Source organism: Manacus candei, unplaced genomic scaffold (genome assembly GCF_025592945.1).
Source record: "Manacus candei isolate 608988 ecotype Guabito, Panama unplaced genomic scaffold, ASM2559294v1 h1tg000033l, whole genome shotgun sequence".
Classification (NCBI taxonomy): domain Eukaryota; kingdom Metazoa; phylum Chordata; class Aves; order Passeriformes; family Pipridae; genus Manacus; species Manacus candei.
In genome coordinates, this window is record NW_026138081.1 from 12126198 (window position 1) to 12140988 (window position 14791).

Consider the following 14791-nt stretch of genomic DNA (forward strand, 5'->3'; position numbering starts at 1 on the left):
TATTTGTATGAAGTGTGGCAAAGTGGTTATTGTTCCCATTAGTCCTCAGCTGAAGGCACCCAGGACTAACTGTGCCTAGCACCCAGCTGAGACCTGGCCCTTCCTATCAAAGAGAGGTTTCACAAAAGAAGGACCTGTAAGTTTGCAAACAGCCAGCAAAGCAGGTGAGAAACAGTGATTTGCTTAAGCGTATGGCACATGGAAAACCTCATGTAGGTCTGCATATCTCAAGTTCTTCACACCTTCGTTGGTCAAATGGTCCAGCTTTCACCTTTGTCCAGTCCCCTGCCAACTAAAACTCAGGTTAAAAATCCAGTAGATGTGACTTAATAATCTGGTATTTTCTTAGTCACAAAATCCACCTTGCATAGAGTCCTGTACTGACCACTAATGCAAGTTCATAGACCTAATGAAATCATGGTCAAATTGCACTGTTCTCTGTCCACAGTCACTGCAGAGTTGTCATCCTCATCTGGAGCAGGAACACTTCCTGTTTATGTAAGTAAACAGTCATTTAGCATGACTAAAGGAAATTTGAAAGAGAATTACTGGATCCTTTTCCAGACAAATGAAGACAGCAAACAGGCAACCTTGCAGGAAGAACCTTTGAGCAGCACTGTTTTCAGTCGGAAAACTCCCTGCATGCTGCTAACTCCAAGCCAGTCCACTTAATTGCCTCAATTGTCCCTGTTATCCTTTAATGGGAAACATAACTCACTTTCAAAGCAACCACAAGAAGCTGCAGACAGGGGAATCCTGAAGATCAGCAGAGGTGGGACTGCATTACAGACATTTCCATCAGGCTGAAATTACACAGAGTGCACCAGGAATGTCACTAAATGGCTTCAAGCCAGGGCCTGCTGAAACATGCTGATACTTAAAGTCAAGGCTAACGGTTCTCTACCTTGGTAGTGAGCTACCCAAAAGTCCAAATAAACAACAGTTCAGACAAAAGTGTGGCTGTTCTGCTAGATCCCAGCTTTGGGATACTGGTGTTCAGGCCTTGGGTATACGACAGCTTCTCTCCATTTCCTTATCTGCAGTTACAGATCTTACCCACACAGGAGGACCATGAAGCTCAGTTTCTTGCACTTGGATACAGCAGTGGCAGGCATCATAAAAAGAACTCGCACCATCCTACATGCACTCCCAACAGCATGAGATAAAACTTAAGGACCCATGACTCAACGGTAACCAACATAAACTCTAGCTGATTTTTCTGCTAAGCAAATGCTATCTCTGCCACATACCAATGTTAGAAAGAGGTTTGAAATGACCACCTACACATAGGATAACTTTCAGATCCTACAGAGTATTATGTTCAGAGGTTTCTGGCAGTTTTTGACAAAAATTAATTTTTTTCCACCCTAGGAATTAAAATGAAAAGACAATATAAGTGGAGTACTTGCCTAGGATTTGTTCTGCTCTTCCCAGCTCTTCAGGATCAGACCGAAGTTAGCAACTGGACCAATTGGATGCTCATTTTCTAGCATAAATTTAATCTAATACAAGTTTGCAGAATGCTTTTTTCTTAGTTCAAGCACATGGACAAGACTATCCATGACTACAAGAACTACCCATAGTTTACATTTCAGTTTACAAAAGAACTTGTTTTGCAGCAGTCCTTGTAAAATTTAAGTATGCAAGTCTTCAAAAAGAAAAAAAGAAAAATTCATACTCACTGTCTGGCCTCTGGCCAGGGCATTTAAAATCCATTTTCTCATCAGCACTATCAATTTTATTTTTTCTTCCCTGTATCATGCTTTGACCCTGTTAAGACAGCAGCTTCCGTGTAAAAGGGCTGGACACAAGATTTATGCAGTACCTGCTAACCATTCTGAGATCCTTCCCTACTCTCTACCTGTGAGAAGTACCCAAGGTATAAGACATTCATTATGGAGGGAATTCATGCCAGATCTTGGAGGTACCTTTAACATTAAAATTGCCCACCTAAATCCATTTTCATGTGTCTCAGTATAGCATTTTTCTAGTGCTCAACACTCAACAACACAGTCTAAAAGTAAAATGAGTCAGAAGTACTAGGCATCTCTTAAATCCCTCTTCACAATTATTTTGATATCTATGTCTCCAAGGGCCTTGAGTTTAAAAGGACCTTGAATTGATAATTAACAGGGGTGAACTTGTTGCCAAAGTAAAGCATATTTGAACCACACTGGTGGAAGCATGATGGATGGCAGGAGGTTCAAGATCAGGATCTGGAGATGGTAGGAGAGAGTAATTCAGAACATTGGGGCCTGAATTGACACATCCTCTAATAAGATAGTGAAGCTGTGAGGAAGGAAAGATTCAATGCATTGTAGGGAGAGTTGGTAATGCTAAAAATGTATCCTTAAGACTTACCATGAGTGGCAGGGAAGTACTGCAGCACATCTCCCCCTTGCTATGCTCAAGTAGCAAGGTGTGCCATGCACACACACTGTCCTTTTCCAGCATGCTCCACAGGGACAATGCTGCAGGCTTCTGGAAACAAAGAGCTGCCACTGCACTGGATTACCCAATCTCAAAGAGTCAGCCAAAACTCTCTTTTCAAAAGCACAATTCTTTAACATCTGCTGTATCTCTTTGCAAAAAAAGAAAGGATCTGTTCCCTGTTTCTCCAAGGTAAATGATATTGTCAGATCTCAGCAGAAAATTAAGGTAACATCTACTCTCCCAAAAAAGGTGACTGGGATGAATTCATGCAGAGCAAACTTCTGCTTCAGAGACAACCATCATACTCCAGTTACGTGAAAGATAAAATATTGACAGATCTTGACAAAGTGCATTGTGGATAAGTTTAACACAAATTTATGTAGTAAAACAGCCTGTCGCTGCAATTGTTCCTTCTAAATTCATTCATGTTTCCTTGTGCCACTCCAGAAGTGAAATACAACAAACACTCCTTGGATTTACTTTTTAATAGACAATTATTAAGCTTTTTTGATATCATATATACAATGAAAAGTTAAAAATTATCTTAATTTAAAGATTGACAACAAACCCATTCCAAATCGGACATACAGGTACATCTTACCTTTACAGATTTTCCATCAAGAACATCACAATCATAAATGCAGAGGTGAAAGTAGGTAATTCTACTTTTTTTTTTTTTACAGTCAATTACCCAGTTTTCTCCCTGGCACAAAATAGAGATGAATTGCCATGTAAATGATCTAGCCCTATAAAAGGCCAAAGGACAAAACATGATTGTTAGGGGTCACTGGACATTTTGTGCAAGGGGAAACCACTCAGATGCTTTTGGATGCAGACACAAGGACCTGGTGCCTTTTTACTGACCTAAGACTATAGATCAGTTTAGCAGGGCTGGTTTGGCTGTCCACATCTAAAAATATTGAACCATCTATTTCAAATCCTCTGTGTCTTTTAAGACTGTGCAAAACATAAACTTTTTACTGGCTTACTGAGAAAGACTCTGTAAGGAAGATGTTATAACTCAGTTAAACTGCTAAGGCCTGCCAAGCTGAGATCAGCCCCAATAGGACAGCCAAAACTGACTACTGCACTGTCACAGCTACTCTTTTAAAATAAACTTCTCAAGGGAAATATGCTGATATCTCATGATACTCAAGCACCAGGACATAAATCAATAGGTAGATTCAGTAAGAAAGTTCATGTGAATGAACCTGAGAGGCTGCAAAGGAGAAATAATGAGCAACAAACCTTCCTCTATCTTGTAATACCCACTGTGCAGACAGCAGTTGTCACTGCAACAGCTATCCCTCTGAGCTCCCCAATACTCTCTCCCATAGCAACTCAGGAACGAAACAAAGACTGCAGTGAAAAACATTTACTAGTAATTAAACGTTCCCAGAGAGTCAGACAATACAGTTTACAGGCACATCCCAGGGAGGTTATGAAGTGAAGCATCCCCTCAGAGCTATTGTTCCAATATGATTTTCATTCACAGCACATCCACTGCATTGGGCAATAAGATAAGTCTTAGTGGGGGTGAGACAAATAGGAGCAGATGTTTCCTGTTTCTAGCCTGACTTTCATTTGGTTTCTGTCATTGCTGCCTATCCAGCTTAAGAGAGGGGGTGAACCGTGATGTCTAACACTTGTCCTATTGTTTGGGGTTTGGCAAATCTAAGGAATAAGGTTGCTTGCAGTGTAACAGAAAAACAGCCCATCCAGTAGGATGTGTCTGTAACCAGCAGCGATGGAGGTTTCAAAAGACAGTGAAATCACCCTTATCTAGTAACAAACATTGTATCAGTGGAGGTAGAAAAGAGATTTCTTTCTCAGCCAGACTTGGGATCCTCTTTAATATCCAAGGGTAAGAGTAGCAGTCCAGGCAACTTTCTAATTTTGTTGCATTTAATTTTCACATTCAGGTTTACTTCGGTATTGAGAAACAATTCAAATGCTCCTAAGAAATGTAAATCTTCTCCAAAAGCCTTCCTAAGCTGTGTTTCAGTGGCAGCCTGTGGCAATAGGTTCTTTAAATTACAAGTAAAGACACAACAGTTTTTCCAACAAAACTAATTTACAGGAGTTTGTAAGTGTGCATTAATAGTGTCTCATACATACCTATATACCTGCACATTGAAGATGTAACTGGGAATTTCTGTAAATTTAGGTGTTTTACAAATCAGTACAACACACTGCTTGCTGAAGAGGATTCAGATGTGAAACACTTACTTCATACTTCATCCCTGTGGGTGGCTAAAATGTAAAACTGTAACCTGATAATGAAAATATAAAAATTAAAAAGACTAAAGATACACCTTTTTTTTTATAATACAACTAGTTTTGACAAAGAGTCAGTGTCTTGCATGGATGCAGCAGAAAACCTGAGATTCACGCAGGAGGCGCAGCAATTGCAGTTATGTCCTGCAGGTCTCTGCTTTGAAGGAGACTGTCCTCCCACCTACTGTGTGTCTCAATGTCCATAAAAATAATTTAATTAACTCAGAATGTTTTGCCCTTTAATCCATATGACCACAGAAAAATTTTTGCTGGTGATGTTGTAAAAAAATAAACATTGGTCTCACAATGCAAAAGAAAATGTTTGTTACACAGTTACTCAAGCCAACAGTTAAAGCTAAAAAGGCAGAGGCCCACCAGCCCACAGGCAATAAGCTCCTCCCAAAAGAGAGCAGCTCTACATTGTAGACAGTTGCTTTGAATGAATGGATGCTTACTAACCAGAGAGCTGCAACACATTTGATAGAAGAGGTGAATCATGCCAGTGAGACCATAGAGAGCAAGATTCTGTTTTATTCTTCCAGGTGCGTATCCTCCTTTGGACAAAAGTACGTGTCTGACATTTTTGAGAGAACCCATGAATAGACTCAATCCTCTGTGAGCAACAGAGAGCAGTTGTTCAGCTTTCCATTATACCTTTGTGCAAAGTAAGGGAAAGACAACATACCAGAATACAACATTAATTCCCATTTCCCTTCCCACTTTCTAGCGATTCTTCTCTTCGGGGCCTTATATTCCTTATAGCACCTTTTCAGCTGTCATATTCATCACTCAGGTTTGTCTCACAGCTGCCTCTACAAGCTGCCGATATTGGGAAAGCTCTTCAGCTTTTCAGGAAAGTCATCTTTGTACAGGACGGGGTCAGCACGGTGCTCCACCACTTTTAGAGGCATGGTCCCAAAGACAGAGGCAAACTTATTGATGCATTCAGATCTGGTGAAAGGGAAAGCAATATAATTAAGAACCCCAACAACTGGGCTGGCTACCAGATCCCACACCAAAAGAACTGGTAGAAACCTTCCCTCTTGCGCTTGGAAGTATTTAATCCATGCTGGCTACTAATAAATAAAAAGAGAGCCTCACTGCAGAGAGAACTGAAAAGAAGCTGGTGGTTTTTGATTTATCCATTTAATCACAGAGACGAGCAAGGGGATGCTGGCAGCAGCACATGTGCACTTGGAGGTCAAAGCTTCCCTTCTCCCTCCCCCTAGAATTCCAGTCATTCTTAAAGCAATGTACATGCTGTAAACCAGAACAGATTAACTGCCAACATGTCTCTTAAAGGGCCACTGTTGGGTCTATTTGGTTTCTAACGAAGGTTTTGCAAAAACCAAGGCTTTGTGAAAACTGAGGTCTTAAAAAAAAAATTTAAGCCTGGGTTTTTTCAGGCTTCTTCAGAAGCTCTATCTTTTCCCACAAAATAAACACGCCTCAGAGAATAGGCAGAGTTGATTGTACTGTAACTTAAAGGTGAAGCTCAGTCTTAATAATCTCAGGTGTCAGTAATGTGGAAGGGAACAGCCATGTGCTTCAAAAAGCAATCAAACAGATGTTTAACCTTACATTGTTCCTTTAACTCTTTCACTGAAAGGCACAGTACCTGTGGAAGCAAGGCAGAGAAAACTTGGTTCATCTCACCCCAGTTAGTGCTCCTCTAACATTAGCTGCCTACTATATAAACCAGCTTTTAAGAACTTCAGATACTAAGAATCATGACAACAGTTCCCCACACATAACTGAGATAGCTACAAGAAAACAGGTCACATTTCTTTTGCCATTCAAAAGTGAAAACAAAAAAGAAATGAGTATTTTGACTCAGCTACAGAGACTGACATGCTGCAGGCGCTCCCAGAGCAGGTCTCTTGCTCTCCAACCACTGCACCCTCTCTCGACCCCTTCAGAGGGTTAGGGGGTCACTGTGGCTCCAGGATAATTTTCCTCATCAGACCTGGTCAATCACAGCAACTGAGTGTGACAGTTTTGTGATGGGGACTGCTCAACACTGCCCCAAACACTCTTTTGAAGTAGATGGGACAGCAAAACTGGTTTTCAAAATTAATTTCTCAGTCTACATAGCTGTTTCAAGCTATAATGGTTATACTTGAGGCCATTTTCTGGCCTGAGAAAAGTGTCCAAAAACTACTTCATATGGGATGATACTTGAATATACAGGTAAATGTAGATGCTTCACTTTCTGCTACCTTCCCATCCTCTCATACCTCTTCCTATCTCATACCTTCCTACCTTCAGATTCAAATCATTGGGACCAGAAACAAAAGAAACAAAAGAAAAGGAATTCAGAGTGTAAGAGGAAACTCTGTACAGTAGGAAGTAACCTCTACACCAGTCATAAGCACTGTTTGCTCCAGGGCAGCACAGACCTGAAAGAGCAAAGGAGCCATCAGTGAGGACTGAAGTGAAGACCCAGGTTCAATGTCCGCAATAACAAGGAGAACAGTTGAGAGAGATTTGGGCTCTGGGCACCGAGAGGTTACAGTAACATGGAGAGCAGGAACTGTTTTCTCCAGAAACATTAAGCAGTTTCTGTTGCCTCCAGGAGATGCCCAACACCAGATACCTTAAACAAATCTGATTTTTAGGTAAGGTTAGACTTTCAAATCATCTGTTACTTCTGAGACATGTGGCTAACTAATCCATGATGTGTGTATTGGAGACGTCTCATGGCAGAAAACCCACAAACTTCACAGGCAAGGAGGTAGATGCACTGGGAGATGTGCATGTGAGAAGTTTGCACAGCTGCTGGCCCTCACTGGTTTCTGGAATACAAGAATACTTCTAGTCTACTGGTTCAAATCCTGCCTTTGCCAGTAATGACTGAAAGACATTGTAATGTAACAGCTGTTTGGTGGCCGGTGTGAAATGAATTAGTTATCTCAGCCTGTTGCCTGGTAGGCAGGTGTCCACATCAGACCAGCCATTGTCACAACCGGAACTAAGCAGCACCCTCAGAGCAAAAGACAAAACTAAATGGATAGCAGAGACAAAAGTGACCTCTTCCTTCCAGAGGTTATACTCCCAAATCAAAGATGAGGTTTTAGAAAATATCAAGATGGAATCCTTCTACAGCCAAACTTGTTCTCATGGCAAATCCATTCAAGCATAGCAGTATAGTATCTTTAACAACCAAGAAACCATTTCATTGATAAAGAAATGGAAAAAAATGAAAAATGGAAAAATTAGTATGTTCTAAACACTCTGGCTGAAACAGAAAAGTTAGTCCTCAGGAAATCAACATCAAATTCAAAGATCAGAAACAGGATATTTTCAAGGAAAGAAATGTCATGCACAAGTCACAAAATGTGTTTGAAAGAAAGTCACCTCTTTCCAAAAATTTCATCTCCTGCACTGAACTAAATCACTTGAATTCTGAAGCCTTTGCCACTTTTGGAAAATATAAACCAGAAAGGATATCAAGAACATTAAATGTTGAAAGCTAGGTAGCAAAGTGAATGTAATGTGTCATCTTAATATGGAGGGAAGGTGTTTTTCTTGGCTCTGTCAATAGTTTTGCAAATTCATACTAACAGAGGCATGTTCACTTACAAGAATTATTCTTTTTGTTTTTCCCTGCTCTGCTGACACCATGCAGTTGTGTTCAGCTCAACAAGAAAATAAGATTATGTGAACTCAGAAATTGAGAGCCCTACTGCTCCTGGACGACTGGATGAACTTGGTGTTTGTTCAGGTGTCTCATAATCAGTTTCCTCACTGTTATAATCCAAATAACTTTTTGGCAGGGTAACTCTGTACCTGCAGCCTTTGGCCAACTGTTACCTGGTTAGTTTGCCTCTTAAAGGAATGGCTTCCTATTTTGACTATAACAAACATTTATATGTCCTAAATAAAACATTGCTGTTAATGTTGCTGCAGAAGCAGCTCAGCCCTTTGCTGTATTTACTGCACAGGCAGTTGCCCTCCAGACTGCATTTTATAGAGTTCTCCATTTTTGAGAGCCAGATGCAAAGATGCTGAAGGTAGAAATCTCGTTGCTACTTAAATAATACCTGTAAATACAGGGATTATGAGATCTTCCTACAGTTTATTTCGTGACCTGATGTAAAAGTTAACCTAGGCCAAGAAGGGGATTCTTGGTTCAAAGCTTTCTTCAATTAATGTATTTTAATGATGGAGTTTGATAACCTTGGGGACTAAAGTCTTTTATTTATCTGAGATAAATTACACAGCAGGAAGAATAGCAGTGTTGGCTTTCCCATGTTTCACTGTATTGCTAAAAAAAAAAATATCTTTTAATAAGAGAAAAGAGTTCAACTGTACCATCTTTCCTTTGTCTCTACTGAATGTGTCAAAAGGCCCAACAGAACTGGTTAGTTACATGTCTTTCCTGGCCAGATCTCCACAAACTTTGTGTTTGACTTCTCAAACCTTTTCCACTTACAAAACCATCAGGCAGTTACTGGGCATCTCTCTGCTATTTCTGAATCAGAAACCTCATGCTAAATGTTGTGCATGTACATGACAACCCTGATAAACTGTTTGTTTCACAAACAGTTCGTTTCACAAACAGTAGGTTGACCCCTGGATATCTGGGCAAGTAATTAGCTCAGACTACTTGCTTGCTATTTCTGAATGCTAAAACACAAGGAGTCAGGCACTTTGGGAAGCTGCAAGTGAGGCTGATAATGGCTGTTTGCTTGATACCTCAGATATTGTTCTTGATACCCAACACCGTGAAGTTATCAGTATGAAGTTATTCTTTTAAAATATGACAAGGATTCCCTTCTCTCCTGACCCTGAATATAGCTAGTGTGTGTGTATATATATATATATACACACAAGAGTCTTACTCACTGATAATTAGGGAAAATTTGCTCTAGGAGTTATCATCATTTATTATCCACTCCTAGCTTAGAAGATTAAAAAAAAAAACCTCTTTCAGATTTTCAAATAACTCCCTTATATTGAAGGTAGAGAACAAGCAGTTTCAATATGATATCAAGGATTTTCAAAATGAAGACTGAATATACCCAAACTGTGTTTCTCTCCAGATATCCTCCTGCACTCAAACTCTTTTTCAGTATGTATTTCTTTGGCTGGGCAAATAAAAACATGTGGATTTGCAGTCAACCTAACATTTCTCATGGCACAGTATTCTCTACTTTTGGAAACTACAGAGAAGCAAAGCAACAGTTTAAACATGTTCTCAATAAACTGTCAATGACACTTTACTCTGAGGGTACAAGAACTGCTATAGACATGGAAACGTGACCTTTACTCTGCATCATAATGCACTTCAGAGCAAAAAGCACTTTTTCATCTTCTGTTTTTATAGTGTTTACCTTAATGAGAACCTAGCTCATGACCAAAATTCCTATGTGTTGTTGTAATGCTACTTGTAGTATCATAGGAAAGCTTAACTGGCTTCAGGTAGTCCATCCTGTAAGCCAGTGCAGAATTGCCAGACACCGGGCATGCTCTTGTGCTTCCCCTTCAGCTAATATTTAAGATTTACAAAACTTCTAGCCCCTTCCTTAAGTATTTTTCTGCAGAGTAATTTTTATGATCTTAATGGGGTATGTTTTACTTCTGACTTGTATACTCCTTGCTTTAATCCAGCCTTATTAAAACCCACATAACACTTTACACTTACTGAGTTCTGCAGAGAAGGACAGAAAAAAGCTCACTGTTAATATGATAACTAGTAAGATAACCACTTTATGCCTCTTGCTACAAATCTGAAATGGTCTATTTTAAATGCAGGTCAGATTTTGTTTTTGTCACCTCTTAGAATCATAGAATCATCAAGGTTGGAAGAGACCTTTAAGATCATCGAGTCCAACCATCTCTTTCTTCGGGTGGCCTCTTCTAGTATTATGCCCCTGCTTATCTACCCCATCAATTCTATGGCTGCAAATATTTTCCCCCAAGTTTGCAGGAGATATGCAAAAGCCCAAGAAACCTAAAGTGAAATGCTTTAGTCAGTCCTCGATCTCACATTAATGCCACTTAATAACTAGTATGCACATTTATTGTCAGATAGCCCACTTCAAACTTAGGTGTTGAACAGCTTTGCAAAAGTGAAGAAACTATCTCTTATCTTACACATTCAGAAGGTAATGCGGAGAGAAGTTTTGTGTCTTGGTTAAGCTTGGGAAGCCCTTTTGCTGTAAAGTAGGGATTGCAAACCTCATACTTACAAACTTTCAATATTTCAGTCTAAAGTCACTGCCCTTCCCAATGTGTACCTCATTTAAAAATTAAATTCTAACAAAAATATAATAGCGTTGCCATTGTTAAAAACTGTGACATGTAATTGTGCAGGCAAACGCCCTTCATTAGTGGAAGCAATGTGCTTCACAATCCTTGGAGAAAAGACAATGTACAAATATCACTTCAAATTATATTGCTGCTCTTTGGTAAGCTAGCAACTGTCTTGTTAAAAAAAAAATCATACTTAGTAAGTTGATATTCCACAGTAAACAGCGATGTGGTATTACCGAAAGTACTGCCAAACCCCTGAATTTCATCTACGTACCCTAGAAGCTTTACAGAAAAGCTGCTAAAAAGTGTGCCCTTTTAAAGTCCCTTTTTGTAGTAATCCACTTTTCAGTGACACATCACTGATTGTAGGAATGATTTATGCTAATACAATCCATGCAACGTTATTTCAAAATTAGTAATTTACAGAAAAACAGTCAGTGAGCATTTTTGATCCTAATTTAATGAGACACAGGATAAGACTTTAGGGATCAGAACAAGGCAATCAGAGAAAGAGAGTGGTCACTCACCTTTCCACCATGTGTGTCTGGTCCAGCGATAACCCATCAATTGCCGTGCATTCTGGACATTTGAACTTCTTTCGTGGGGTCACCTGGAGGAAGGCATGCCAGATATTATCAAATATCAACAGAAGGGACATTAATCTCCTTGCACAGAGAGCAGTGCAATACCTCTGAACATGCCTGTAGTGTAAGTTGAGCTGTTTCAAAAGGGGGGGGGGGGGCATATAAAAAAAAAAAAGCCACTCCATTCCTCCATTCAGCTCCATCTGGCCCAGCTGACTGCAAAATTCACAGGGGCCCAATAAAAACGGCTTGGAGGGTTTTTTCCTTCTGTAACTGAAAAGAAGTGGCGATGACAAGCTCCTTAATTCCTGTTTAATGACTGTTTTCTCACTGCCAAGGTCCCTGTATAAACACCATTTGTTCTTGCAGCCATAACAGCGATGAAATATAGCTTCCCATACTTCACCGTAACGTTAATCCAACAGACGCTCTTTTGCTCACTCCAGTTAATAGCTGCCTGGCAAACTCTGCAAGACTCTCCGAATCACACAGAGGTGCCAAATTACTCTGCTGTGCCCTCATACAGCTCAAAAACTTTTCTAGCAAAAACATACACTTTATCTTCTAAAGACTATTCTAAGAAATGCAGCCACCAGTCCCAGTAAATGATGATGGACAGATGGGAAAATGGACCCTGCTAATTGAAGTAACGCCTGGTGGCCTCTAAATCTCATTCCAGGTTGACACACTTTGAAATGAATGTACAGAGTGAATGTCTAGACCTGAAAACGTGTCGAAACATGTCAGGAAATTAATTCAGGGATAAAAAGTTCATTTAAAGCTGATCTTGCAATTAACGTTCTTGCAATTAACATTCCTATAAATCAGCTGTTGTCAGGCCACAATAGAGAGAGCTGTGGACAGTTGGCAATTTCTTTGCTCTAGCGCTCTCAAATAGTTAAAATATATGTATGTGGGCATGTACAGACATACACACGTATGTACAGCTGTCATTTAAATTATCTTTTTCATCCCTCATCTAGATGGCTAAAATAACCACCAGAAACAACTGGTAAAAAACAATTCTCTGTTCCCAGTTAGCATAAATGTTTTACTAAAAGGGCTTTTCTTCCATGGAAGCAGAACAAGACATCATACTGGGGGAAAATGAGAGAAAAAGGAAGATTAGGTAATATATTGAGGCCCACAAAATAAATTTATGTAAGTACTGTACATCACATTTTTAAATTCTGTAAAGGTAAACAGCAGAAAAGTCCCACCTTAATGACTGATTTGCCAGTGACATTTGCTACTAGAAAATTCATGGCAATATCTTCACAATTCATATGAGCATCCACCCAGTTCTTGATGTCTCCAGGCATTTTATAGGTGTAAAGATAGTTGAAATACTGCATGATAGAGGGAGAGAGAAAGAAGGCAATTTTAAATAAAGATACAGTAACTGCAAGACTAAATATTTCAGTCACAGAACAGCAGGCAGCTAAGTGATACTGCTGTGATACTGCCTTCAGCCAAGGACTACTTCAGCAGATAGAAAATAAATTTTGGGGGCTGAATTGCATAATTATTCCTTTCCTGACCAGCACACAAATTGCTTTATTATTAGTTTTCTTTTCTTAAACTGCTAGCTACAAAGCTACATTCACTGTAAAATTTGCTATTTACTTTCAGATCATGCAAACTGGCAAGAGTTCTGTAAGTTTATGAAGGTAAATAATGCTTATTTATACAGGGACAAATAAGTTGTTTTCACAGCAACTGAACGAGGTTTAGGAAAAGTCTGCAATCAGTTCTCTGACTGTTGTAAAAAAACATAATCATAGCACCACATAAAACTCATGGAACAATGGCAGACACACATACAACTCTTTTTTAAAGGTTCACATTGTACATTAGTATAGTACAAGTTGTTTATTACCTTGTGATAAAAGGCTGCCCCAGTGAGCACCATTGAGACTTCATTGGTCCATTCTGATTCATATTTCCATTTGTTCATTTCATGGTCCCAAAGATGCAGGCGACCTGGATATCCAACCAACCTGTCAGGGAACTCACGCCAAACCTGAAGAGAAAAAGATATGACACCCTACTAACCAGGCCTGCACAGAAAGCAAATGCAAATGTGTGAATGCAACACATCTGCTTTGGAAGGGCAGAGTTACAGTGGTGCAAAGATCAGTTAAATTCTTCTAAGTCCAAATTCTTGGAATAAAAAGTTGCCTGGAAGAAGTACAAAAAAGCACAAGCTTGCTGTGGAAGGACCCTACAACTCAAAGAAGCCATGTCCCAGAGCAAAAGGCCACTAATGCAATACTAAAATAATTGTTACAGAGAAATACAAATGACTATTCAGAAAGATTTTAGCCCTAACTAAAACCAAGCATGATTAAAATGAAACTTTTGATGTTAACTTCAGCAGATATGGCTACAACTAACTACTTTCACAGCTGGCTTTGGATCTAACCAACCTGCTTCCTTTGACAGGAACCGGCTTAAAAAAGGCTTATATTTTAATATTTCTGGTATTCTTTAGTGGGTGCTTGGCTGGAACTACTGCTACATGGAAGGCCTCTTTGCCCTCGACTTGTTCCAGACAGCTGGATACAATCAAGATACCATCCTTGTCACTCCATACATTATTTTATAGCTGACTACAGGATCAAATACAGTAGACAAGAACAAGGAGAAGGGCATCATTAATGCAACCTCAGTTCTCCACACTGCTGGCCACATTAAATAGTGGATAATTTTTGTATTAGGAGAAAAGGGAGAAAGGATTATAATTATTTGGAGGGATCCGAATGCTATTTGCTTGCTAAATACAGTTTTTATTTTTGCTGATCAATAATGAAGTTAGTATTTATCTGCATTATTTGCAGACTTATTATTCAAAATCTGCTTAATACAAATAACTGCCAGGTTTATCGGAAGAGTATGAGTCCTGACTCTCCAACATACAGTTAGGTTACAAGAGTTTCTGGTTTAATTTGGTAGTGTGTAAACAAGCAGATACACAAATTTTATTGTGTATGCAAGACCAACAAGAAGAACAAAGCATCTCAATAATCCCACTAGCCAACCTCTTTTCTCTGTACAAAAGGCAAGGGAACCCTACACTTGAATGCACAGTAAAGAAAGTATTCCACCATCCTGCAAACCTCACCTCATCAGCAGTTCACTTTGGGCACTTTTTATGTGTCAGTGCATTCCAGTTGGGAGGCCTGGACTATAAGGACTCTATGCAAGTATTTTGTCAAAGTAAATATGATAATACAATC

The 14791-nt window shown here is 39.4% G+C and overlaps 1 protein-coding gene across 1 annotated transcript in view; it reads right to left on the minus strand.

Moving 5' to 3' along the window:
* Window positions 1-2803: 2803 nt before the first annotated feature.
* Window positions 2804-14791, minus strand: part of EXT2 (exostosin glycosyltransferase 2) — a 73758-nt gene continuing 61770 nt past the window's right edge. The window contains exons 11-14 of the mRNA XM_051791723.1: window positions 13432-13575; window positions 12773-12901; window positions 11496-11578; window positions 2804-5661 (exon numbers count right to left, since the gene is read on the minus strand). Of these exons, the coding sequence (XP_051647683.1) occupies window positions 5523-5661; window positions 11496-11578; window positions 12773-12901; window positions 13432-13575 (495 nt within the window). The 3' untranslated portion in view covers window positions 2804-5522. The remainder of the gene's footprint in view (window positions 5662-11495; window positions 11579-12772; window positions 12902-13431; window positions 13576-14791) is intronic.